Here is a 27,085-nt window from a genome sequence, read left to right on the forward strand (position 1 = left end):
GTGCACACTGAGAGAGAATGTCAGCCGCAGCTCAGCAGACCTCTCCCCTCAGACAGGCTCGAGAGTGCACTGTAGGTCAGATTGGGGCAGTCAGAGCCCTAGATTTGGAGTCAGACAGGCTATGTGTGAAAGCCCTGGTCGGCTGGCCACTCACTGCCTGGGTGACCTGGGGCACTTCTCCCCATTCTGGGCTTCAGTTTCCTCGACTATAAAATAAGTTGTTGTTCGGTTGTATCTGATTCTCTGGGTCCCCGTTTGAAGTTTTCTTGGCAAAAGATACTAGAGTGGCTTGCCTTTCCCTTCTCCAGCTTATTTTACAGATGAGGAAACTGAGGCAAATAGGGTTAAGTGACTTGCTCAGAGTCGCACAACTAGTAAGTGTCTGAGGCTGGATCTGAACTCAGGAAGATGAGTCTTCCTGGTTCCCAGCCTAGTGTTCTATCCACTGTGCCACCTAGCTGCCTATAAAATAAGTAGTTTGGATTAAATGATGATAAAATCATAGGTTAGCACTGGAAAGGACTATAGAGGTTGCTGAGTTCTACTCTTGTATTTTACAGATGAGGAAACTGAGACCCAGAGTGCTTTAAGGTTTTGCAAAGTGCTTGTCTCATTTGATTCTCACAACAATGCTGTGAAACAGGTGCTATTATTATTTCCATTTTAGAGATGAGGAAACGGAATCTCAGAGATGGTAAATGACTTACCCAGACTCATATAACTGGTGTCTGGGTGAGATTTGAACCTAGGTCTTCCTAACTTCAACTCTTTCCACATTTTCCCACGTGATTTGTGTGTGTGTGTGTGTGTGTGTGTGTGTGTGTGTGTGTGTGTGTTTGTTTTTTGCTTTTTTTTGGTGAGGCAATCAGAGTTAAGTGACTTGCCTAGGGTTCACACAGCTAGTAAATATCAAGTGTTTGAGGCTGTATTTGAGGCTGTATTTGAACTCAGGTCCTCCTGTCTCCAAGGCCCGTGCTTGATCCACTGTGCCACCTAGCTGCCCCTTCTATATGGTTTCTAAGGAGGGCCTTTCAACCTCAAAATTCCATGATACAGTTTAAGTATAATATGTTCATCATAAGAAAAACCTCCCTTAATACCTTGCTTTCATGCTAACAGTGTGTGAGAGTGATCCTGGATTCTAGAAGGTTCTGCCAGTGGAACTCAAGCTCTGGAAGGTCCAACCAACCTGGATAGGCTTTGAGGACAGGCCTGGTGGTGGACAGGCTGGCCTAGAAACTCACCCCCAGATTGGCTCCAGGGGGAATGATTTTTTCAGCCACAGCAATTCTCAAAGACCCCCACTAAGTCACAGAGGAGTTGCCATAGATATTAGTGGAGGGAACACTCCACCCAATGAAGTCACAGGTTCTTAAAGAATGACACTAATATTTCTTTTCCATTAAGCTTTCTTGAATTTTGTCAATTGTGTGGATATTTTTCCATCTTGGCCTCTAGTCAGGGTTATGTTTTTTTTCCCAAGGTATTTTTACCCTGATGCAAAAGTCCCAAAGGAGGCTTTACAGAGAAGATGGGGGAATGTGTGACTTGGCAGTAGGAAGACCCAAATTAAACGAATTCATCTAGTTCCATGGTTCCTGGTTAATAATCTGAGATTCTCATGGGCGTTCAAGCTAAAAATTCTTAAATAGCATTGTAAGCAGTAAATAATTGCCCAATTATGTTACTATAAGCATATAATAGTAAGCATATGAGGTCTTCTTAGATTACTTCTTTTAGTTCTTGTAGGATGTCATATAAAATATTCATAATTATAATTAGTTTTATAATTTTTATGTTGAGTTTTCACAATTATAGGTAGAATTAAATTAATATTCTATGATTATATAATAAATATATTATGATATAAAATGCAAATCTAATAATTATATGACAAATTTTTTTCTGGAGCTTTTGGGGGAGGCAAAAGTTATCATTGTCATTATCATAAGCACTTAACAAATGAAAGGAATATTATGAGTAGCATATTAAATTACCGTGGGGTTCACAACACATCTTTTTGATTGTTGTTGGTGAGAAGAGTTAGAGGAACCAAAAAATTTTGGGAACCAATGCCCTAGTTCAATTTAATGGTAGAGGTAGATGAGTTTTCAGGTCCTTCCCGGCTCTTCAGTTCTATGCTTCATCTGATCATTCTTGCCCAGGGGATGCTTTACTTCCACTCACCTTAGGGTTTGTAAAAATTTCTCAACCAATAAGTTATTATGAGTCAACTACATGCAAAGCAAAGTGCTTGAGACTCCTGTGGAACTTAAACAAGGTTGTCTCTAGGTGACCAGCATCTTCTCAATTAGCCATTCCTAGGCAGGCCAATCCCCCCGCCTGGGCCCCCTGATTCCTAGAAGGGGAATTTGTTTACTGTATCCTGGCAATGTAATTGTACTTCAAATTAGAACCTGGCTCCAGAACAGTCTGGTACAGTGGAGGGAGTTAAATTTGAAGGCACTGGACTGGAGGCAGCAAAGTGAATGGTGGCTAGAGATTTGACTTAGAGTAAGAAAGACGGCTTCAAATCCTCCCTCAGACACTTACTAGCTGTGACCCTAGGACATCATTTTACCTCTTTCAGGCTGTTTTCTCTTCTGTAAAATGGGGAAAATGGCACATACTTCACAGAATTGTTGTCAGGATAAAAAAAGATACCATACATAAAGTACTTTTCAGACTTCAAAGAACTAAGTCAATATTATTTTTATTTGAATCCTAGACTTTGCTACTTGTTACCTATGAAACTTAAACACAACATTTCTTGGCCTCAGTTTAACCATTTGGAAAATGAAGGGACTAGATTTAACGGCCTCTGAGATCCTTTCTAACTCTGGGTCTCTGCTGCCATGAACATTTCTGAGCCTCCATTTCCTCGTCTCTAATGAGGGTGTTGACTTCGATGGTCTTAGAGGTCCCCGCTAGCTCCTGTGGCTTCTTCCAATTGTACCTATGACCAAAGGACAGAGAGTTTTTCTAAGGAGGAACACATTTTTTTTTTTGTTTTTGCAGGGTTGCAAATGCACAGCCCTACCTACAAAGTTGCAGACCCCACCTTGCCACCACTGGAACTTCAGGCAACAGATGCCTCTCCATACAGGTCACACTGTGTTTGGAACCTGCTGTCTTTTAAACTGTAACTGGCTTGTATGAGCCCTTCACAGAAAATTCACCAACTCCAGAAGGCAGCTGAGACAAAAAGGGCAGGTTTCACTGGTACTCTTAAGTGTAGCAATATTATTGCCTATCTATAGAACTATTGTTTCTGGCACCTCGCAGAGGCTCAGTGATGCTCGCTTGTTTCTGCTGCAGTTGGTGTCCATGGTGACACTAATAGGCAATACAGAGGTCCCCCCATCACTGAGGTCCTTCTGCTCTTGTCATGGAGGTGACCCCAAGTTCTCTGAGGCAGTGGTAACATAGGCCAGCACACTCTGTAGGGGGCCTACCAAGATAGAAAGGTTTTAAGTATGGGTCAGTGGCTTACTGTGGCTGTTCTCTGAGGACCTGCCTAGCTTAAGTTTGTATTTTAAAATTTTAATTTAATTATTAAAAATTCTGAACTTAAACATAAAGAGAACATTTCCATACACACAGAAGAGCATACATAAAAAGAAGATTCTGTGTGAAACCACAGAATCTAGCTAAGTTTGGAGAGGTTCATCAACAAAAAGTGATAACTAGACTTTTTTTGTTTGTTTGTTTCTTAACCACAGAAGTTCACAAAGACATCTGAGGTTTGTGTCAGGACAGTGAGGACCAACCTGTACTGATAGAATCTGGTCTTGAAGTCTTGAAGCCTATGGTCACTTTCATGACTTTCCATTGCCTTGGGCCTAGGTTAGATGAATACTCAGAAACCAAGGAAATCAGGGTCTCCAACAAACCTGGGCCCTCTGCCTCAGGAGCCCCTCTGCCTGTCTAGACCTAGCACTCAGCCTCCTACCTTCCTCCCCAATCTGGCCTGCTTTCCTCTCAGAGATGGACCTGAAGGCTCTTCTGGGAGGGTGGGGTTGCAGCAAACTCTTTTCTCTCTGGGAAATCATAGCCATAGAATAAAAAGCCTTGGGCTAGAATTTTTTTGGATCTCTAATGGGCCTTGTGGACCCATTTATTGTTCTCCAGGAAGCTTTTCCTTCCAGCCTCTGACCTCAGCTTCCTGATCCAGGCTTAGACTGATACATCACAGGTATGATACCCAGTCAGACCTAGTCATCTTGGCCAGCCCATCCATACCTTGGGTATCCTGTACCCTGGCCCTAATGGGCACCAGGAAAGGTGCTCTGGACGGGCAACCTCTTCTTTGCAAACTTGACGTCACTTTTCTTCTACTAGATCTGTTGCAAAATTTACTTTACCTGGTAAACCAACCTGAAAAAAAAATGGTACCCAAGTTGGCCTCACAGCCATTGTAAAACCTTGGAACTCTAATTTAAACGTTAAGTTTGAATGCCTTAATTTCTTTGCTGCAGAGTCAGAGAATTTCAGAGTTGGAAGGGTCCTCAGAAGCATCTATTCAAACCGTTATGTGAACAAAAATGCCTCCCAGGTATACGTATTAAGGGGTCATCCAGCCTTTGCTTGAGGAACTTCAGTGATAGGGAGCCTACTATCTCCTTAGACAGCTGCTGTACTTTGGGATAGTGTAAGTTGTTATATGACTCCTAAATTTGCTTCTTTGTAATTCCCCACCTACTCCCACCATTGCTTTCTTTCCTTTTCACCTTTGCTGTAATGACTCTCGTTCCTTTTACCTTAGAACCGCGGCGTCCAGACACTTAAGGACCTTGTTTCCTGGCATAGTGACCAGCAAGGGTTTCTTTTCCTCTGGAGCTTTTCAAAGGAACCGTCCTTTCTCTGACTCAATGTCCCTGTTCGGGCACCAAAATGTTGCTCGCAACCAGACTGTACACCAAACAGAGAGGTGTGAAATAAACTTGAGACATGGGCCAGGCAGAGCAGCATTACTGACTCAGTTTATTCATCTGAGGGTACAGGATATATAGAGAAAATCTAGCCTAACTTCAAAGAGTCCTCCCCATGAGATACTCCCCAGAACATCTGCTGAGGACGTGACAACATAAATTTCCTCGATATCAGGGTTCCTAGATTGGGTTGTAAATTCCAAGGTTTTCCCAGGTGCCTTGGTGCCACCTGCACAGAGGAGTGAATGTGTAAATCTAAGGTTCAAAGAGTGAGAAGGAATGTCTCAGGAACCTCCTAATCAGGAAGGAATTGGAGAGCCGTACCACTTAATCATTGAGCCCTTTCGGGTAAAAGCCTGGGCAGAGGTCAAACTCTGCCTTGGATCTTAAACCCTTATCAGACTCTTAAGATCGGCCCTCAACACTTTGCCTCCTCTCTCCCTTTTAATTCTCATTTCTTGGAATCCTTAGCTCCCGTCTAGACTCAGCTCAAGACGCCTTTCTTAACTTCTTCCATTGTGTGTATCCTTCCCCCCATCCTAAGCAGATAATCTGTGAGCATGCTATATCCCCCAATACAGATATTAGAAAAGTAACATGTGGAGAGAAACATAGAAAGTAAGAACCTTAAAGGATGGGATTGTCACTTTTATATTCGTATCCATAGCACTTAGCATTTTGCTGAAGAAAAGCTTGCTTGCTTATTTCTAGTTCTATTCTCTGGGGACAAGCAGAATTAGTCTAATCCCTATCCCACATGACACAATTTTAAGTATTTGAAATTCATCCTGTGATATCCCCTTCCCCTATGACATCCACTTAGTTGTCTTCTCTGTCAGGCCAATTCATCTCCAGCAGTTGGGTGCGGCAGGCCTCTGCCACCTTCCTGGCACAGCTCCTGGGAGTTTCAGGATACTGATGGGTACACTCAGGATGTAGAGATGTATGGGCAGGGCCATCTCCAGTCGTCCTGACCTGTATCTTGCCACCGGGCCCAGATGGCCCTGGAGGTGAAAGTGAGGTTGCTGACTCTGCACAACCCTCCCTCACTTAAATCCAATTCACTTGCATGTCATGGGAGATGTCACGGTCCTCTTTGAGAATGAAGGACAAACAACAGAGATGTATGGGATGGGATGAAGCCAAGATGGGATTCCCTTTGAGTATAAGAGTCTGGTGATCTGACATTTCTATCAGTTGGAGGCAGGGAGTTGAATCCTAAAAACCCAGAAGATTTTAAACCTGTAAGTTCTCCCAGGGGCAGGGATAGGGTTTGTTTTGTGCTCTATGCCCCCATTAGGTGCCTTTTAATGCCTAATGAATAAGTTTCAGTTGTAATGGGCTGCTCATTAGCCAGCGCATCTAGATCCAGGGCTTCAAAGCTCCCACTCCTGTGCTTCTGCTGAACCATTTTGCATCCAAGGCAGGACTACATGGCCCAGGCTGCAGAGTTGGGGAAATGGATGGAGACAGTGTTCCTTTTGTAATGCAATGTATGTTTAACACTTTTATTTGAGTAAGTATCACATGCGTGTCAGGGGTGATTGTATTGAGCAAATGACTGACATTCCTATTTTACTCCAGACCTTGACCCTTTACAATGAGTAAGGCTGGTTTCAAATCGTAAGGGCTTGATCTCTGTTCCCCCTCCCCCTCCCCCTTTCCCAGCTGCTAGTGCTTCCTCCCTCTCCCAACCACTCTGCTACTCAAAATCATTTCCTATTTACTTTGTACATATCTTGGAAATTATATTTGTTGGTGTAATGGACAGAGAATTGGCCTCAGGGTTAGGAAGACCTGTCTCTGATACCTATTGTGTGACCCTGGGCAAGTGACTTAACTTCCAAGTTATCTTGCAACAACTATAAATTATAGAGCAGGTATATGCCTGTATTGGTAGAGGGAGTTTCTTCACCATGAGTTCTCTACACCAATGAAACCACAGGTTTTCTGACCTTCCTGATCCCAAGTATTTGGCACATCACCCAACAGAAAGTAAGCTCCTTAAGGGCAGGGACTGCTCTTTGTCTTTACGTGTCCAGTGCCTAGCACACAGTACGTACTCTGTAAATACTTTCTGTTGATCATGATGATTGATTATTGTTAGTTAAATATGCTTAGTACTTTCAAAAAACCATATTTTTAAAAGGTGGTTCTCCCTGCCCCACTCAGTACATTCTTGTGTATGCAAGTAGATGAGGAGCTAACATCAAAGGCAGTGATTATGCCTTTAATATGTATTTTGGAGAAGAATGTCATCGTATCACTTTCCACACAAATCATCCCTGTCACTAAGCAGAGAAGAGTTATGCTTCCATTCCAGCAACCCCTGACAGTGATTAAAAAATGGGATCTCTTAGCCAATCCACCAGTCGCCAATCAGTGTAGAAAACATACGGACAATGAAGGTTATAGACTCAGAATAAATGTATTCGATGCATTATAAAGTAAAAATATAATCTGGAGGAAGGATATCAGATATAACAAAACCCTTAGTTCTATACACAGAAGCCTGTCCTGCAAGCACTCGTTATGGCATGGAGAGTATGGGAAGGTAAAGGGAATATCTTCTGATAAGGAATGTTCTGGAATTCCAGGTGGGAAAAGACCACGTGACATTGGAGGAGATGAAAGAAAACCCGCAGAATGTTTGTTCTCAAGGTCTCTCTGTCAGTGTTCCTGCTGTGCTTCTGTAAAGACATTTTGTAATGATCTCCTCGGTCCATAAGAAGATGGAGGGGAGAGGAGATAAGAAGGAGGTGGGAGAGAAAGAGGAGAGGAGTCTTGGTTCTCAGGATGGCTTTCCGATGCCTCTCAAACTTCATTGGTTTCAGATGACAGTATTTCCTTGTTAGAGCATCACCTTTCTGAACACCATAATGGATGGAGCTCAAGACATCATCCATAGGAAATGAGGCTAGAAGCTTGACTGGGGCCTCTGTGAATGAGGGACAACTTTGGGAAGTTCTTATTGGCATCCTGACTGCTGGGACAGATTTTGTTACAACAGACTCTGTTTGGAGTCTTTTATTGTGCCGAAATTTTGTTACACCCAGGATTACTAAAAAAATTTTTTTTACATTAGAAATCTTTTTGTTAGAAACTTTCATGTTGTAATGGTATTCGATGTTTTGTTTCTGAGTTACAATAGCTGTTTGGATTCAGATATACTTTTCCAGGCTCTGTTTCTGCTCTGAAATTTGTTGAAAGGAAGCTCTTGGTTGTGGTGAAAACTGTTCCTAAATTTGCACATGCAAAATTCCATCTCTTTGGATGGGATCTGTCCTCTTTCCAGCAAACATTCATGACAAGTTAACGCAGTCTGGATTTAGCTATCTTTAATAACAGATTTGTCACTGCCAAGATGACTGTCCATGTGGTATGGGATGGCCAGTTGTGATATGAATTAGCAGGGAGAACAGAAAACAAAGGTCTTTTTCTTTCCCAAGTCACAGAAATTCCTAATTTGCCATTTTAAGATAGCAACGAAGATATAGGCAGTATCTCCTCATGAGAAGCATCCTGGTTCATATACAAAAGGATATTATGATGGAGAAGAGGCTGGGGAATTTCTGAAGGGTGGGCTTGTTTTGCTGGAGTCTAGGAAGGTCCCTGGTCTTCTTCGTCTGCCTGAACACTGTGGTGTCTGTTCAGGCTGTGGACATGCTGTGTTAGTGCTACAGTTGTCGAGAGTTTCTGGTATTTGTTTTCTATTTTGCTGAGCAAAAATTACTCCCAGAGGGGAGTAATTGAAAAATCCAAGGAAACAGTAAATCAGGAAGAACTCCAAGACAGAGAAGCTTGGCAACTAACAGGTCTTTCCTCAAATTGCCTCCAAAGACTCCTCGCTCTTGTTTCATCTGTTAGGCAGGCAAACAGTTCGATCTTAAGTATTTCCCCTCCCTCCACTGCCAATGCCTTCCTGATATCGCACCCTCCCCCCCCCATACACTCCCAGGTGTCTCTGTGGTCTGATCACTTCTTTAATACTGATCTGAGAAGAAGGAGGCTTGGAGGACTGGGGGACTAGCTGCCTCTCCTGGAGGGGTCGAGCCGCCATCCTCAGAGGGTTCTGACAGGTCCCCATATTCACTGTTATAAAATGTCTGACCGGCAGTTGGAATCTGGTAGGACGGCCGGCATCTGCCTCTCAGGGCTAATCGCTCCCCTGTCTGATCCATGTTTCTGCCAGAGCCTTTACAGCTGCAAAAGAAAGAGAAGAGGAGCTTAGGACTTTCCTGATTGGTTCAGATTCATCTAAGCTTTTTGAACTCAAAGGGTAGGACACTAAAGTGAAGGCTGTGCCCTTGAAGAGAATGGTGGCACATGCCATTCAGCAGGAAATGAGCCTGTCTGGTTTCTCCAAACCATTCAGCATGGCTGCCAGCTTAGTTCGATCACATTCCTTAAAAATCTGCTCAGAAGAACCCTCAGCGTCTTCAGTGGCTCTCTACCGCATACAGGAAAATGTCCTAGCTCCTTTGCCTTCTTATCTCAGTGTGTCTTTTTTTTTTAATAGAAACTTTTTAGAAGGTACTACTATCTTATGTTTACATTACTTTAATTTTCTCACTATTACCTTCCCTGATCTCCTACCCAGAGTCATTCCTTGTAATAAAGAATAAAAGAGAAAGGGAGGAAAAAGTTCACAATACATCAACTGTTCATATGGTACACACAGTGTTCCGTACCCAGTGTTCCCCACCTCTGCAAAGAAGGGAGAGGATTGCATTTTCTCATCTTTCCTCTGCTGCCAAGCTTGGTCATTATAAGTACAAAGTGTCATTTCCCCCCTTTTTTCCTTTCTCTATTTGCATAGTTGCTATCATTGAATTTCATAGGATCTTAGATTTGGAACTAGACGGGATATTAAAGGCCAGTGAGTCCAAACCTTTCATTTTATCAATGAGGAAACAGGCCCAGAGAGGTTAAGTGACATGCTCAGCATCACACAGCTAGTGTCTGTTGTGCTGTGTTTTCATTTTTTTAAAACAGTATCACATACACAACAGATAAACAAATCTATTGTGTTGACCTAAGTTACAGGAAAAAAATAATGAAGACTCTGGAAACAATGAAACATACCTTCCCCCATATACCAGGGAGGTAGGGGCTACTAGGATAAAGTATTGGATATCTGCAGATGTTTTTGTTTACCTGTTTTTCTTTATCACAGGAGGAAGGATTTGATCTGCCCAGTGGGGAGTGATCATGATGAAAAGACAAAAAGCATGAATAAAACTTAATTTAAAAAAATTGCTGAGTTGAATTGAGTTAGCCTCTTTATACAGTCAGAGAGCGGACCCCCATGTTCAGTGAGAGAGGATCCTCTGTAGCTCAGACTTGGAAGTCTATCACTCATTATGATGTAGACAGAGAAGAATATATTCAGGGCTGGTGAACTGCAGTTACCTGAATCCACCTTCTTTTCTGTGTCTGTTTTCTATCCTCTCAAATTCTTCAGAGGCCAAGACCATTCCACTATCAGTTTGGTTTTCCTATAGAAAAAGAGGAAGCAAGCTTCATCCTTCTTATAGGTTTTGGTTTGTCTCCTCAAACAACTCTACACAGAAATACACGTGGGGAAGAAAAGCAAGGAATGTCCATCCCATGAAAGGATCAGGGAATCACAAATCCACAGCTGGAGGGGCCTCAGAGACTGTCTAGTTACAGAAGGGGAAACTGAAGCCCAGGTAGTTGTAGCGGCTTTCCCGAGGTCAAAGTAGTAATTATCAGAGGTGGTATCTAAACGCAGGGGCCTTGGGCTCCAGAGACAGCGTTCTTTCTACTTCTTGGGTCAGTCCGTCAGATAATCAGTCAGCAAGCGTCACAAAGTACTAAATAATCAGACACTGTGCTAAGATGCAAAGACAAAAGTCACAGGGCACTCTCAAATGACTCAACCTCAGAAATGGATATAGTTTTGTCAATGTAGACAGTATGAAAATGTATTACTATCTGCTTTGCTGCTGTACCTTAAGGACCACAGGACTTTTCCATCTGACTTGAGGCTGAAACCTTCTATATGTATTGTCCTCTTACTAGAAAGGGAGCTCCTAGAGAACTGGGTTGGTCTTGATTTTCTATTTGTATCCTCATCATTTAGCACAGCGCTCTGTACATAGTATGGACTGAATTAATGCTTTTTTTCTCCCTCTCTCCTCTTTCCCTCCCTTCCTCCTTTCCTTCCTCCCTTCCTCCTTTCCTTCCTCCCTTCCTCCTTTCCTTCCTTTCCTTCCTTCCTTCCTCCTTTCCTTCCTTCCTTCCTTCCTTCCTTCCTTCCTTCCTTCCTTCCTTCCTTCCTTCCTTCCTTCCTTCCTTCCTTCCTTCCTTCCTTTCTTCTTTCCTTTCCTGGACTATTGCAGAAGCCTGCTGGTCGGTCTTTCTGCTTCAAGTCTCTCTCCAGGATCAAATATAAAATATTCTATATGGCTTTTAAAGCCTTTCATAACTGGCCCCACCCTACCTTTCCAATCTTCTTCTACCTAATAATACATGAATTCTATGATTGAATGACTCTGGCCTTCTAGCTATTCCTCACACAATCCAAGCTACATTTCCCAACCTGGGGCATCTTCTCTGGATGTCATGGATGCCTGGAACACTCTCCCTCTTCATTTCTGCCTCTCAGCTTCCCTGGTATCTGTCAGGTCTCAGCTAAACTCTCACTTTTTTTTTTTTTGGCTAGGCAATGGGGTTAAGTGATTTGCCCAAGGTCACACAGCTAGTAAGCATTATGTGTCAATCTGAGGCCGGATTTGAACTCGGATCCTCCTGAATCCAGGGCCAGTGCTCCATCCACTATGCCACCTAGCTGTCCCTCTCACCTTCTATACCTTCTTAAAGCTAGTGCCCTCCCTCCCTCCCTCCCCTGAGATTCACTCCAAATTTTCCCGTCTATAGATCGTCTGTAGCTGTTTGAATGCTGTTTCTCGTTAGACTGTGAGCTCCTTGAGGGCAGGGGCTGTCTTTTACCTTTCTTTGTATCCCCAGCACTTAACACAACGCCTGGCACATAGCAGGTGTTTAATGAATACTTGTTAACTTGATGCAGAAAGCTCTACCAAATCCCAGGTTCCAGGATAGTCTGGTGGTAACACAAGGGAGGAAGGGAGCTATTCAAAGGCTTAGGACTCACCCCACAAATGTATCCAAATGAAGGCTTTTTCTGAGACAGCCAGAGATATTTTCTGTCATAACAGCCCACATCTCTTTCCTCACAATCACTCCATGAATTAGGTAGACAGGTATTATCTCTCCATAGTACAGAGGAAATGACTTGTCCCTAGCTAATAAGCATTAGCAGACTCCAACCCAGGTCTTCTGATGCGAAGGGCTGGGCCAGCTCCAACTACATTCTCTGCCTTTCCCCTCTCCATTGTCTTTATTTGTTAATACAGAAATGTCTCTTTATCTTCCCTTTCCCCCTACTTTAAGAAGGTCATTAGTCTATGGATATAATTCATTGTGGTAGAAGAAAATGGCTTTCCAAGACTGAATTCTGATCTGAGTGAGCCACTATACTCCATCCTGGGATGGTCTGGAATGATCATTTGAACTAAAGGCATCCTTGAGAAATAAAGATTAGGACTTAGTCACTACTGGACTCCATTCATGGGGTCAGAATAAGATACCCTTTCTGCAGGATGAGAGTTGGAAGAGAAGGCCACAGGGACAGGCTGAAAGACTGTTGTTTCCAGGGGATGCTCTTCTGGGGCTCAGAATACTCCAGAGAGACTAAGACAGAGCTGGTGGTGTTGACCTTGTAATCCCTGACCTCCACAGCAGGAGGGGGTGCAGGCCTTTTGTAAATAGAAACCACTCCGTATAGCAGGTGTGGGAAATCTGTTGGCAGTTACTCTTTCCTTACTGCTATTTGGGACTTCAATCTTTATTTCCAAATTCTGAGGCACTTGTTCACTGAGAAAGGCCTTATCTCTATTTTCCTGACCTTTCATAAATCTAAAGCCCAATTTCTCTTCCCTCTGCCTCCACTTACCGGATGTGCTTTAGAAGATGTATGAGTCATGGGAAATTCTTCAAAGGTTTTTATTCTGGATGGACACCTGATTTGATTCCCTCCAGTCAAACAACTCGGAAATGATACACAGTTATAGTATCTATTTAAAACAAAAATACATTCTCTTAGGCTGAAGACATTATTGGAAAACCCAAGCTGACCACAATACTAAATGCCCTAAACCCCCTAAAAGCCCCCGTTTTGTTCCCTGACCATGTGTGGGTAAGCCCCTGGCAGCTGAAGAGTTGTACAGCTGGAGGAGGACAAGGGGGGCCAGCAGCCCAGAGAGGAATAATAGGGGAATACCTTCCGTGGGGTCACTTTTCCATCCTTACAGTAGAAGGCAGAGCATTTTTGCTCCTGGAATAATTTCTTAAGCAAACAAATAGTGTTCACTGTTCTGGTAGGCAGGAAGACTGAAGGATGAAGGATGGATGGTGATCTCTTTGGTGGACTTGGAGATGTCTGTGTTGGACTATGGTGGGATTTTAAAGATGGAATGTACCTTAGAGGTCATCTAACCCACCTATTAATTTTATATATGAAGATGAACATTTCTTGAGAAGGTTTTCAAGGGGGGTCTTATTCAAATTTGGGTTGAATTAGACGATCTTTGAGGCCTCTTCCAACTCTAAGATCCTATGATTCTGACCCTGTAACTTGTCTAAGGTTGTAGAGATAACAAGCAGCACAGGTAGGATTCTAACCTATGTCTACTGTCTCCAAAGCCCAGTGCTTAGCACAGTGCCTGGTATACAACAGGAACTTAAAAAATGCTTGTCAACTGACTATTGTTTCCAGGGGGTCCCAGTGAGCAGAAAATAAAAAATAGTGCCCAAACTCCAAATATTCCTTTCCATTCACTGACTACGCCCTTGGAGCTAGAAGCAATCAGGCCTTTTCAAAGCCCAGAAGTTGTCGTCATTGTCTGGGATTTTATTACAACATAAACTGCCTATTTTCAGACTGTTGTTGCACCTCACCCCATCCTATCCCCTCATCCCTAGAGAGAGAACTGACCTTGCTGCTAAACTGTGGCAGTGGAGTCTCAGGTCATATTCTTCTGCATCCAAACCGTGATGAGCGGCAGAAGGCCCCTGAGAGAAGCCGTCATCCTCTGAGCTCTGAGAGTCGTTCAGGGGGATGTAGTCCTTTCCCTCCTGAAGAGAAAGCATTGGGTTATGTCAAAGATGTGGAACGTCTGATGCTAAGCACGTTGTCTGTCCTGATCTACAGGCCTGCAGCTGAGGTGTAAAGCAAATGAAAGTCCTAGGCCAATACTGTGGAAGGACCCTTAAGAAGTCATCTAATGTAGGGCTTTCTCAATGCCTGGGAGCTACTAAAACATCCTCTTTGCTTCCTTTCTGCTTTTGGTCTAATTGTCTAGTACCTTCTGGTGGTATCACATTGTCAGGGGTTGTTTTATTTTGGTCTTTGTAACTCCAGTACCTAGCACAGCACTCTGTCTCAAGCAGGGGCTTAATACATGCTTGTCGATTGACTTCTGCAATGAGAACTTTCATCTATTTAGTACCAAAGCAAATGCTAAGGCTACTTAAATTCATGAGCAAGGGACAGACAGCTTGTATCAGAAAAGGAGAGAGAAAAGGAAAAGCATTTAATGTGATCCCTATACCTAAAAAAAAAGAGCTATTTCCCTTTCTAGATAAAGGCAGATTACTGGCCATCTCTCTATAGGCGATATACAAGTAAAAACATTCATCGATATGCATGAACATATCTACATGCACATCCACACAATCACCTAAATATATACTAAGCCACTTATATAACATGCACACAGATGCACACTGATTAGCAAGTATATTCACATCAACATGTATACCCTACAAACACACAAGAGACACAGACACATGTATATGTGCATGTGTATAACACACGTATACACACGTCCATCGATGAGCGCATGCATTCATATCAACACGCACACCCACACATGGATAGACCAAAGATACACAATTTCTTCTTTTCTCTGATAAAGTGGAAAGAAGTAGTATGTGTTAGGTGAAAAAGGGCTTCATCTCTGAAAGGCAGGCAGGACCCAGCAGGTCCAGGTATGGAGAAACATACGGATTCACCTGTTGTACATTTTCCTGAAGCAGATCTCCCAGGATCTCCACCAGGTCAGAGAATGCCGGTCTCTCCTTGGGGTCTCCTGACCAGCAACTCAGCATTATGTGGCGGCTGTTAAAGGGAAACCACACATGGTTTTTTTCCCACGTTTCTTTCCCTTGTCTCAGTATGTGGTTAAACAGTGGCCTAATTCTCCAGAAAGATAGGGATAAGCTTTGGGGTGGAGGTGGGAAACTCACATTTCTGCTGTGGCGTATTCTGGAGCTCTCATCCGCGTGCCATCCTTCAGCCTTTGGCAGAATTCTTCATTGATGTGCACACCAGGGTAGGGAGAGGCCCCTAGGTGGCCACACACAAGGGTGGTTGAGAATAGGAAGAGCAGTCAAGACACAAGAATATACTAGAGGGTTCCCCTCTAGGCCAGTGGGCAGTAAGTGGCTTTCTTTTCCTGTGTGGGGCTTGCTGCCACTCCCCTTCCTCCCTGCCATCCGACTCCTCCCATCCCACACCATGGTGCTTCTGCCTCCCAAGCAGCTCTGAGGTGCCAAGAGAACTCAGACCCACCTCACTAACTTGGACTAACAAGGGACAGGACAGAGAAGTCTGAATTGTAATATAGTCTAAAAACACAGCTCATAGTTTCTACCTTTCCTGATGATTTCAAACCAGGCTGCCAAAATTCATTCATTTAGACAGTGACCCCAAAAGGCCCTTGGGGAGATGCTCTAATCGTGAGACTGTTTCATTACTACAGCCTTATTAGTTTTATGTAAATGAAGGCCTGGTCATGTATGAAGATAGTTTGAACCTTAAATATTTAAAAATTTTCCTTGTAACCTTGTTCATCAGAGACTCAATAGATTTAGGGCTGGAAATGACTCTGGAGGTCATCTATTCCAACTTCCTTGTTTTAGAGTTGAGGAAACTGAGGTCCCAAGAGGTTAAGTGTCTTGCCCTACATCACACAGCTAGTAGGTGGCAGAGTCTGGGATTCAAATGCTGCTTAAATGTTGGCTTCACATCCAGAGCTATCTGTATTTTGTCATGCGGTCTTCCAATAATTCTTTTAGTTTTTCCTCCCTGTCTTATAGAGGAAAAAGGGCTGGGCTGAGACTTAGGGTCTAGTCATAGGATCATAGGTTTATAACTGGCAGGATTGTAGAATCATAGATGGAGACCCAGGAGAGACCTTAGGGTCACCTTGTCCATCCAGACTACTCACCTTACAGAAGAAGAAACTGAGACCCAGAGAAGTAGATAAAATGATTTGCCCAAGGTCACAATGCTTTTTCCACCGCACCACATGTGACCCAGTTTTTGCTAACATGAGATGAGACATTGGGCCAAATGTTTCCCCTCCCTCTGCCTTTGTTTCTTCCTTTGTAAAATGAAGGGCTTGGACTAGGTGATCTGTGGGGTCTCTCCCAGTTTTAACATTCTACCTTCCATGTTCTCTTAATGATGGAAGGGTTGATACTAAGGCCCGGGCCACATTCCATGACTCCTCTGAATTCATGAGGTTTAGCTACATTTGCCTTAAGTTTGCTCTAGGTCTCTTACTGTGTGACCCTGGACAAGGGTCCCTCTTCCACCTCAGTTTTCTCATCTGTAAAATGGGGATAATAATAGCATTTATGTCTCAGGGTTGTTGTGAGGATTAAATGAGATAACCCATGTAAAGTACTTAATAAATCTTAAAACTCTCTAGAAATGCTAGCTATTATTATTAAAGGCTCAGGCCTGTGGCCACACAATCCACAGGACTGTAGTCTGAATGAATGAGATTTAGCCATATTCTCCTTATCCTGCCTCTTGGCCTCTTCCTTTGGGAATCTGGGTACTTAGCCGGCCTTTAGTACTTACCTAAAGAGAAGATCTCCCAGAGCAAGACTCCAAAGGACCAGACGTCACTTTGGGTGGTATAGACCTTGTCAAAGATGCTTTCTGGTGCCATCCACTTTAGAGGGAGCCGGGCCTGTGATATAAAAGGGACGCTCAAAAAGGAGCAGAGGGGAGGGGCACGTTGCTCTCTTCTGACTGGTGATGCAAAGGTGAGGAGTGGGATGTTCTCCACATCTCTCACTATGTACCCATCTCTCTACCACTCTAGTTCCAGTCCCTTATCACCTCTCCCCTTGGCTACAAAAGCCTCTTGCCCTCCATCTCTCAAGACCGTCCCTTCTCCATCGCACCACACAGCTGTCCAAACTACCCAAAGCATGGCTCTGATCGTATTGCCCCTATCTCCTCTCTCCCTCTACTCTCATAAACTCAAGTGATCCCTCTATTACCACTAGTATCAAATATAAGCTCTTCTGTTTGGCGTTAAAAGTCTTCACGGCCCTATCTTACCTCTTCAACCTTGTTACATAATACTCCTCTGTGTGAACTCTACGGTGTAGCCAAACTGACTGACTTTCTCACGCACAGCACTTAACTTCCCAACTCTGTGCTTTTGCATTGGCTCTCCCCATACCTGGGATGCTTTTCCTCCTCACCTCTGCCTCTTGAAATACACCAATCCACTTCAAATCCTCCAAGTCTCAAGCACTCCCCTGTACACGAAGGCTTTCTGGTCCCTCAGCTTCTGGTGCCTTCCACCCAGAAGGTTACTCTGTATTTGTTCTTCATGTGTTTTGTATATATTTATCTATATGTAGATATGTAATATATATCTGTTTGCAGGCATCTATAAATAGGCATCTATATATGGACATCTATCTATATATAGGCACATAATGGACATCCATTCAAGTGTCAGCTCCTTGAGGGCAGAGACTGTTTCATGTGGATTTTTGTGTCTTCAGCGCCTAGCACAGAGCCTGGCAAATGGTGGGCACTTACTAAATGCTAGTTGATGGACTGATTCTAGTTGAAAACCAGGCTTATTGTATAGTGAGCCTATATAGCCTCTTCCAGGAGGAGCCTGCCTCCTCCTTTGCCCTTGGGGACACTACTATTCACACTGTTATCAGGACTGCTCCTTTCCCGCAAAGGGCTGGCAGTGCTCCTGGCCAAGTACAGAGGTGCGATGTGCCCCGACCTTCTCCCACTTTTGTCCTTCAGGGGCATCATGCCTTGGTGCGTCCCCAATTTTTGTGTACCCTCCAGGCTTGTTGCAAAGCCTGACATTATCCCCGGGTATGTTGGTCACCAAGCTTCACACTCACACTGCCCTTCCTGACATAATCAGGGTCTTTATAGATGTCCCGGGCCAGTCCAAAGTCACAGATCTTCACCACATTGTTCTCTGACAACAAGATGTTTCGTGCGGCCAAGTCTCTGTGAATGCACTGGGGAAGAAAAGGAGTGGGAAATCAGACTCCGGCCAGTGATGGTGGGTGGGGTTAGTCATTGCCAGCTCAGGGCACAGAGGAAGCTGGCAGACAGAGCTCGGGGGATTTTTATGTTTGGGAGCCCATACACCAAATATCTGAGTCCATTAAGTGTCTTCCCAGAATTTAAGGGCCATTGAACCCATGACCAAACCAACTTTCAACATAGCTCAGGCTATGTACATACGCACTTATAAAAGTCTGTCATCCTTTTCATGCATCGAAAATATTCTGTGACATCGGGAAAAATGTAGATGGTGGTGGGATAGAGAGAGAAAGAGAAGGAGAGAAGAGAGGAGAGGAGAGGGGGTGGTGTTCCATGGAAACATTGCTATAAACGGGTGATCAGCTGGGTTTTATAATATTTTAGTAGGGTTCAATGTTAAAGTATATCACATGGTTATAGTTTGCCAGTGATGTTATTGCAAAAGGACATGAGTTTAGGCAATGCTATACAGGATGTGCCGGGTTGGGCTTTTGGCTGGCTAGCCAATTGTGCACTGGGGATAATGATGTCGTACTCAGCTTGGTGTACTTCACAGTGCCTGGCATCTGACTTTACTGCCCTTTCTCACTTGTGCCCGACAGCAAACCAGGGGACTGTGTGGAATTCAAGCCAATCAATGACTACTTATTAGCCCATCTGGCCAAAGGCTAGCTTACGGAAGAGAACGAAGTTAACATCTAAACTGCTGGTTTTGGATCATTTCTGATTTTGGCTTATTGGTGTCACCTTAATTAGTTTGGGGAATGAAAGTCAACTGCTTTAACAGTTTGTAGCCAGAGCTGCTTCCTGAGGTCCTCTGGCAATGACTTTCTATTTCCTAATAAAAAGCTGAATGTTTCTCCAGGAGGAGGTGGCACAGTAGATAAAGTGCTGGACTTGGAATCAGAAGACCTGACTTCAAATATGACCTCGGACACTGGTTGTGTGACCCCGGGCAAATCACTTAATCTCTTTACCTCAGTTTCCTCACCTGTAAAATGGGAATAACAATACCACCTACTTCTCAGGGTTGCTGTGAGGAGTAAATGAGATAATAATTGTAAAGTGCTTAGCACAGCGCCTGGCACATACTAGGTGCTATATAAAGGTCTGCTATTGCTATTATCACCAGAAATAGCAAAAGAGCCCTGGATCTGGAATCTGAAACCCTGGGTTGGATCCTGCCTCTGGCTCCACCTTTCCTCTTTGACAAAACCCCTTTCCTGGACCTTAGTTTCCTCAACTGTAAAATGGGATGGTATAGATGGCCTTTGAGACCCCTTCTGTCTAGATTTAAGACTCTATGATCTATGATATTCTTCCATTCGTTAATAGCACTCATCGAATCTCTAAGCATCAGGGCTTCAGTAAAGTCATAGCTCCATGCTCTATGTCGTTGTCCTTGCCCCTGCCAACTAGACTTAGAATCTGCCCTTCTCAACCTACTGCCCATGGGGGAATGTGAATTTGCTTTCTTTTTTTGGAGTGAGAGGCTTAGTATAGTGGAGACAGCACTGGACTGATGGTCTTTAAGTCATAAGATTTTCAGCTGGAAGGGACTTTAGAGATTAATTACTCTAACACCCCAATTAGTCTAACACAATCATTAGAGTGTGAACTGCTTGAAGGCAGGGACTGTCTTCTACCCCTTTTTGTATCCCCAGTGCTTGGCACAGTGCCTGGCACATAGTAGGAGCTTAATAAAAATGTTTTAAACCCTTAATTTATTACATGAGGAAACTGAGGCGCTAGGAGGGAGAGTGATTTGTTATTTGACCACAAGGTCACACAACTAATGGGTAGCAGAGCCAGAATTCAAACCTAAGTCTTCTGATTTCAAATCCACTGCTCTTTCCTTCTTTCTTTTTTTAAAAAAATTTTTTCACTGTTCTTTCTATTAGCCCACACTTCTGCACTATATTGCCTGAAGGAGACTTGAGTTCATATCCCAGATCTACTCTGGAAGATTTTCCCTGTGTAAGTGCTAAGGGCAACCCAGAGCCCCACTGGCTGAACTGTGTGGCCTTGGATAAGTCATTTCACTTCCCCAGAGTCTCAGTTTCCCCATCTGTAAAAATAGAGATAACACTTGCCCCATTCCCATAGAGGGCTACCGTGAGGACAATGAAAACAAAACTTTGTACTGGAAGAAAGTAGATAGAATCCATCCAACGTTATTAAATGGGCCCATGAAAACACTGCCTTAGGCAAAATGACATCACAGGGGGCAATTAGGTCTGTAGAGTGATATCATAATTGTCATTTTGTATTATTGGTTTAGTGGAGGGAGTGTTAGCTCTGGGGTCAAAGGATCTGGCTTTGAATACTGCTTCCCGTGCTTCCTAGCTGGGTGGGCTGGGACAAGCCACTTGGCTCCTCTGGGCCTCCCTCTCCTTATCCATAAAGTGAAGAGATGGGATAAGATAGCCTCTGAGGTCTTTCCAGCTCAATCAACGAGGAGCAGAAAAGCACCCCCGTGGGCCTTCATTTGGTTATCAGGTGCTAGTATTGTGACTGCAAAATGAAATGATGTTAAGTGAGGTATGCCCACAGAATGGAAGTGGTCGCCATCACTATTCTTGTTCCTCTTTGCCTGTCTGCTCAGAGAATCCCAAATGCTTTTCCAGAGCCAGCCTCTTTCAGAAGGGTCAGCAAGGCTTCCACCCTTTCCTCACCTTTCTTGAAGCGAGGAACTCCATCCCTCGGGCCACCTGGAAGCTGTAGCAGATCAGGTCTTCCATGGTCAAGGGGCTTTGCCACAGGTCATCCTCTGTCCAAAGAAAACCAGGAGAAACACATGCATCTGACTCTTTCTGAAACCACTGGGGCTTGCCCAGGACAGGTTTGGTCTCTTCAGCTCAAACTCCATGTGAAAAAAGGGAATGTTTATTAGTTTTGTCTTATGTGCTTCGGAGGTGTGACAGGCTGGGCTTCCCCCTCTGCATTTGCAAACAGTATTAATTCACCTTGATTTGAGGGAGGTCATTCATTGCCAGGGGAAGCCAGGATGGGATTCTGGTCTCCTCTAGCCACTAGTTCCTTCCCTTCCCCTCCCGGCTTTCGTATCTATAGGATGTCTTAGTGCTATTTTAAGCTTTAATAATTTCAGAAGTATAAATTCTACAAAAAATATAATTTAAAAAGTTTAATTGAAATTTTTATATTGATTTTGTTGTGTGAATTTTGAATGATGAATTTTTAATTTTAATTTTTCATTTCATTCCCTCTTATGGTCAGGATTTTAAGGACTAGGATTACAAATGCAATCCTTTCCATCACTGACTAGCAGCTGATGAAAGCTTTCACAAAGTTTGAAAATCGACTAGAACAGGGAATAGTACAAGATAGCAGTTAAATTGATTTTTATTAAGAAACACGTCAATATTTAAAAACAAATAATTAACCTTTCAAATGTTGTTTTTCATAAGTTTATAACATACATACTTCTGAAGTTGTTAAAGCTTAAAACACCACTAAAACTTTTAGGACACCCTGTAATTTTATCTCTCTCTGTCTCTCTCCCCTTTCTTCTCTACCACTCATCTGTCTCTATCTATCTCTCTCTCTTTCTCTCTGTCTCTCTCTCTCCTATGGATAGTCCTCATAGACTTTAAGCAGTCTCTGTTTCAATTTTGTATCCTATCTTCAGCACCTAGAACAGTACCTGACACTTAGCTACTATTTACTCACTGATTGCTTGATTGGGAAATGTTAGAGCAATCGTGAGACTCCAAATTTTGAATTTCCACTAGGATAGTTTCAGGTGGTCAGTGTTGCCTGTGGAGTGGGTGTTCCTGCTTTTCTATAGGGAAGAGGGGTGGTGGTGCAACAACTATATCATAGTGGAAAATGTACTGGATTTTGAATCCAAGAAGCTGGGTTCAAGTGCCAGCTGTGTTATTATATGACCTTGAAAAATCACTTCTCTAAGCCTTAGCTCTTTACCTCTAAAATGAGTCTGCTGGTCTAGATGGCCTTTAGGGTGATGTCCAGCTACATATCTATGATCCAATCCAGGCAATTCAAGGTTTCAGTGCTTCCAGAGGTCATTAAATCCATTCCCTTGCCTCCAGGGACAATTTGCTAAACCACTTTAGCTTTTTAATACCAAAGAGTCAGAGCCCATGAATATATCTTTGGCAATGTTTCCAAGGAGTTCATAACCTCTGAGGCCAGAATATTTTTCTTACTGTCCAGTAGCACTTAGGAAACACAATTCAACCAAGGTGACCCTTTTTGGTCAGTAATCAATGTTGTAACCAACCCCTGATTATCTTTTCATTAGGCTAAATAACTTTGGAGTCATTGAGTATTCTGGGAGGTTAATAAGACCTTAGAGCTAGGAAGGACTTTGGGGGTCACTTAGTACAACTCCCTCATTTTACAGATGAAGAAATGATGGTCCAGAGAGGTTGAGTAACACAAGTAATAAATGGCAGAGCTGGGATTCAAACCTGGGTTCTCTGATTCCAGTTCGTTCTCAGGTGCCACATACCACAGGACAAGAAATCGCTTGGTTCCCTTACCCCTAAAGATTTGCCTGTTCTCAGGGTGGTACCTCTCTTTGTTCTTGTAACTGTGTCTGCCTCTCCTCCAGATCCAGGGACAGAAGAGCAGTCATCATGCTGATGACCTCAGAACTGTGGGGCCAGGAGACAAAGTGGTAGACTTCAGAGAAACCAGCTCACTTACCATCTTGGATAGGCTGGGCTCGGGAAGCAAGGCCCTTTCCCAGCAGAAAACGGGTGAAGATTGCACTGTCACTGGTCCCAGTCTGACTCCTTCTGTCTGCCTTCACAGCCTCCACCATGGAACGGACCTGGTTTCGAAGCCTGGGGGACTTTTCCTAGGGAAACAAACAGAGGTGGGGGTGAGCCAGACAGAGCTCAGAAACCTTCAGTTCTCAAGTTCCTTCTGGGGTGAGGGATGCTCAAAGGTCCCACGTGATTTGTCTTTCTGATGGAGCAGCTCCAGCCTCCTTCATGCTCTCCATGATCCTCCTTCCCATCCCTGGGCAAATGGAAGAAGGAGCTGACCGTCGGCAAGGAGATGAGAAAACAGGGTCACTGCACACAAACTGCATGTGCCTAAGTAAAGGGAGCTGAATGCACTCACCTGAAGTTGGATCTAAAGTGCTCCCTTGGGCCATCTCCAATCCTGCCTTCTGTCCCACCCTTCCCACAGGCTGACATCCTTTGGGACTCTGTGTGTGCATTGGAGGCAAGGCCTGTGCACTGTAGTGAGGACCAGCCCCATAGCAAGTGTGGATCCCTTTCCATCAGCCCCCATGCCACAGCAGCTGACCTCCAAGGAAAATCAGACACTCCTCTCCAAAGCTGGTTCTAGGGTTACACTCAATAAATCTGATTCTTAAAGTTGGAAGGAGCCTGAAAGCTAAATATCTCCTATTTCTTCATCTGATCTTTATATAGTATGAGTTCAAGTTTCCTCACCATGCTGTTCACTCTTCTCTGGGATTCTTCTAGGGCTCACCTGTATTCAGGTCAACCTGATAGTAAAGAGAGTGCCTGGCCCCCAAAGCTGTGGACAAAGAGGCCTCTGGAGATCATTTTAACACTTCCTCTTGTCTATTTCTTTTTGTAAGCTCATTTGCCATGGTCCAGTGGCCTCATGTTAGGTTCTACAATAACATGACATCAAGGGTCAACCAGAGCCAGAGAATTTGCCCTCAGACACTCCCCGAGGGCTGAAACCACCTACTCTGTAAGGGCTGAAGTCTTCCCTCTTGGTCCGAAGGTAGTTGGAAAGATTCCCATATTTGCAGAATTCTACAATCACCATGAGAGGCCCTAAAAGAGAGAGAAGGAGGTAAGGGAGAAAGATCGTTGTGGGAGGCCTAGAGAAGAAGAATCTGTAAATGGTCAGGGACATACACACACAGACAAATCATAGTTATGACACTGTAATAGTAATTAATAATGATGTAATCTCTAAGCCTGGGGAGATTTCCCGAAGGACTGCTCTGTGACACTGAGTGTTGTTGGAGAGGGATGACTCCTGATTGGCTGAGACACTTCTGTGTATGTGTAAAGAGATTTTAGAGAACAAGTGAGGGTAAGTGGAGAATGGAACTGGAAGATACTGATGAAGTCCTGAACTTTTGAAAGGCCCAGGGGAATTCCCATAGCTAGGGACATGAAGAGGAGCCTGCTCTTCAACCTCTTGCTTCCCAGCTTCTGCAACCCTAGAGAGGGCCGAGAATGCATTTCCCTGGAGAGGTTGTTGTGACCTTGGTCGAACTGAGATTTTTATCTTGTTCCTCAATTGAAGAGCTCATTATTCTTTTGTCTATTCTGTCTACCCTGACCCGAATAACTTTCCCAATTTCTGTTTAATTCTTACTTTGATTAAGGGGTTTAATAGCTATTTGTGATTGTAATTTTTGTTCCAAGTGTTTGGTAGGGGAAGCCAGACTAGTGACTGAGCTAACAATCACTCTCCTGGTCTAGAGCAGGTCTACTTTCCACCCAAAATAACCAGGGGAGGTGGTGTTATTCTGAATCCCCAAAGAGTCTTACCCCTAGGCTACCAGTATTTGAGGTGTGGTAGAGAGCTCTAACACCTCTCTTGGAGATAAGCCATTGAAGGAGAGAGTTCTCAGCCATGATTCTTCTCTTGTTCCTCATAAAGGCAGAAATCATAGTCTCCCTTGCAGACAGGGGAGGCCAGATCCCAAATCAGATAGTTATCTATCCATTCCACGTGAGTCAGCCATGTGTATATTACACAGCAATAATAATGAGTATTTATGTAGTGCTTTAATATTTGCAAAGAGCTTTCAAGTAATCTCTTCATCCTCACAACAACCCTGGGAGGTAACTATTATGATCCTCATCTTACTGATGATGAAACCGAGTCAGACAGCAGTTAACTGAATGGCCTAGAATTACACAGCAGCATCTGAGGCTTGATTTAAACCCAGATCTTCCTGATTCTAGGCCCAGCGCTCTATCTACTGCCTCACCTACCTGATAAGTCCATGCATCATCTAGGCTGTGTTACTTATGGATTAGGAAACGAAGTCCAGAGTCTGGCCACACTAATAACAGTTCACATTTATATGGCATTTTGAGATTTGTAAATTGCTTTACACACATATTTTTCATCTGATCCTCACAATCCTCTTAGGTCAATGCTATTATTAGCCCCATTTTATAGATAAGGGGACTGAGAGATTATATTTGCCAAGAGTCTCACACCTAGGAAGTATCTGAGGCTGAATATGAATCCAGATTTTCTGCCTCTTGGTCCAGAATTTCTATCCTCTAAACCTCACTGACTATTAGTCCAGCTCATCTGTGACTGCTGAGAGAGATTAAAAATTAGCACGTGCCACTCAAATTTATTAAAAGCTAAAGGGAGGTAATAATAACAGCTAATATTTAGAGGGTGTTTTAGGTTTAGAATCAAATCATCTCATTTGATTCTCATAACCACCCTGGAAGATAGGTACTATAATTATTTCCATTTTACAGATGAGGAAACTGAGGCTAAGAGGTTAAGTGATTTGCCTAAGGTCACATAGCTATTCTGAGTCAGGATTCAAACTTAGATCTTGCTAACTCCACCTCTAGCTTCCTATCCACTCTAGTGGATGTGATGGATTGGTTGGAAGTCCCCACCGCCTCAGCTGCAGTACTAGGCTACAGCTACCTGGCTGACTGACTTTCTGTCTGTCTGTCTGTCTGTCTGTCTGTCTATCTTTCTTTCTTTCTTTCTTTCTTTCTTTCTTTCTTGCAATTGGGGTTAAGTGACTTGCCCAGGGTCACACAGCTAGTAAGTGTCAAGTGTTTGGTCTGAGGCTGGATTTGAACTCAGGTCCTCCTGACTTCAGGGCTAGTGCTCTATCCACTGCACCACCTAGCTGCCCCTGCTACCTGACATTTTATTGAAGAAACAGAGCCTGAGATCATCTGGGGGCAATGCACATGATGGAGAAGATACTGCACATTCTCCTGCATCAGGATTACACTCCCTGAGACATGGAACATAAAACTGCTCATGTGTTAGTAGGATAATAAAGAAAAGACTGTTCCACTCAGTCTGCGAATGAGGAGGTTTGGCTGTGGGAGAAGATATGAGTCTTAAAAAGAAGAGAGATTTATATTTTTGTTTTTCTCTCAACCCTTGTTTTGCTTGATGGTTGTTTCTAGAGGCTATCAAAACTAAGAGCTCATTCTAATCTAAATGCTTCCCAAATCTTCAACTTCTCCCAACCTTCTGCTTCCTTCCCTGCTGCCCACAAACACAGCTAGGCCCCCTCCCTCCTTAGAAAGCACTCACTTGACCCGACCATTCCCTCATGTTGTCCTATATCTCTCTTCCATTTCACAGTCAAACTCCTAGAATAAGTGGTCCGTGTCTGTTGCCTTTACTTTATTCCATATATGCTGTATATATTTCACAAGCATTCATCTCCAATAGAATAATGATATTAACTAGCATTTAGATAGCACTTTGAGGTTTGCAAAATGCTTTGTGTACGTCATCTAATTTTAATAGACTGGAAGCCCCTCGAGGGCAGGACTTTTCCTTTTTGTCTCTGTAGCCCCAGAGCCTAGCCCAGTGCCTGGCAGGTGACAGATACTTAACAAATGCTTGTCCACGGACTGTTTAATTGGTCACAGAAGGTAAATTTGCCCTTTGGTTGCTCTGCTAAGTCACACTTTTCTGCCACTTCCCAGCTGTCCCAGAGTCA

General features: G+C 43.6%; 1 protein-coding gene and 1 long non-coding RNA gene across 2 annotated transcripts in view; one reads left to right on the forward strand and one right to left on the reverse strand.

Moving 5' to 3' along the window:
* The window catches only part of LOC144455936 (uncharacterized), a 36,515-nt gene extending 13,450 nt beyond the window's left edge, over positions 1–23,065 (forward strand). The window contains exon 3 of the long non-coding RNA XR_013484813.1: positions 22,964–23,065. This is a non-coding gene — a long non-coding RNA (uncharacterized LOC144455936). The remainder of the gene's footprint in view (positions 1–22,963) is intronic.
* FLT4 (fms related receptor tyrosine kinase 4) overlaps positions 7,341–27,085 on the reverse strand; it is a 102,374-nt gene continuing 82,629 nt past the window's right edge. The window contains exons 20-30 of the mRNA XM_020998599.2: positions 24,088–24,176; positions 23,059–23,212; positions 21,042–21,136; positions 18,216–18,338; positions 16,909–17,020; positions 15,285–15,384; positions 15,051–15,156; positions 13,972–14,111; positions 12,931–13,051; positions 10,344–10,429; positions 7,341–9,134 (exon numbers count right to left, since the gene is read on the reverse strand). Coding sequence (XP_020854258.1) covers positions 8,915–9,134; positions 10,344–10,429; positions 12,931–13,051; positions 13,972–14,111; positions 15,051–15,156; positions 15,285–15,384; positions 16,909–17,020; positions 18,216–18,338; positions 21,042–21,136; positions 23,059–23,212; positions 24,088–24,176 — 1,346 coding nt within the window. The 3' untranslated portion in view covers positions 7,341–8,914. The remainder of the gene's footprint in view (positions 9,135–10,343; positions 10,430–12,930; positions 13,052–13,971; positions 14,112–15,050; positions 15,157–15,284; positions 15,385–16,908; positions 17,021–18,215; positions 18,339–21,041; positions 21,137–23,058; positions 23,213–24,087; positions 24,177–27,085) is intronic.

This window comes from Phascolarctos cinereus, unplaced genomic scaffold (genome assembly GCF_003287225.1).
Source record: "Phascolarctos cinereus isolate Bilbo 61053 unplaced genomic scaffold, phaCin_HiC Scaffold_2;HRSCAF=192, whole genome shotgun sequence".
In the NCBI taxonomy this organism is placed as follows: domain Eukaryota; kingdom Metazoa; phylum Chordata; class Mammalia; order Diprotodontia; family Phascolarctidae; genus Phascolarctos; species Phascolarctos cinereus.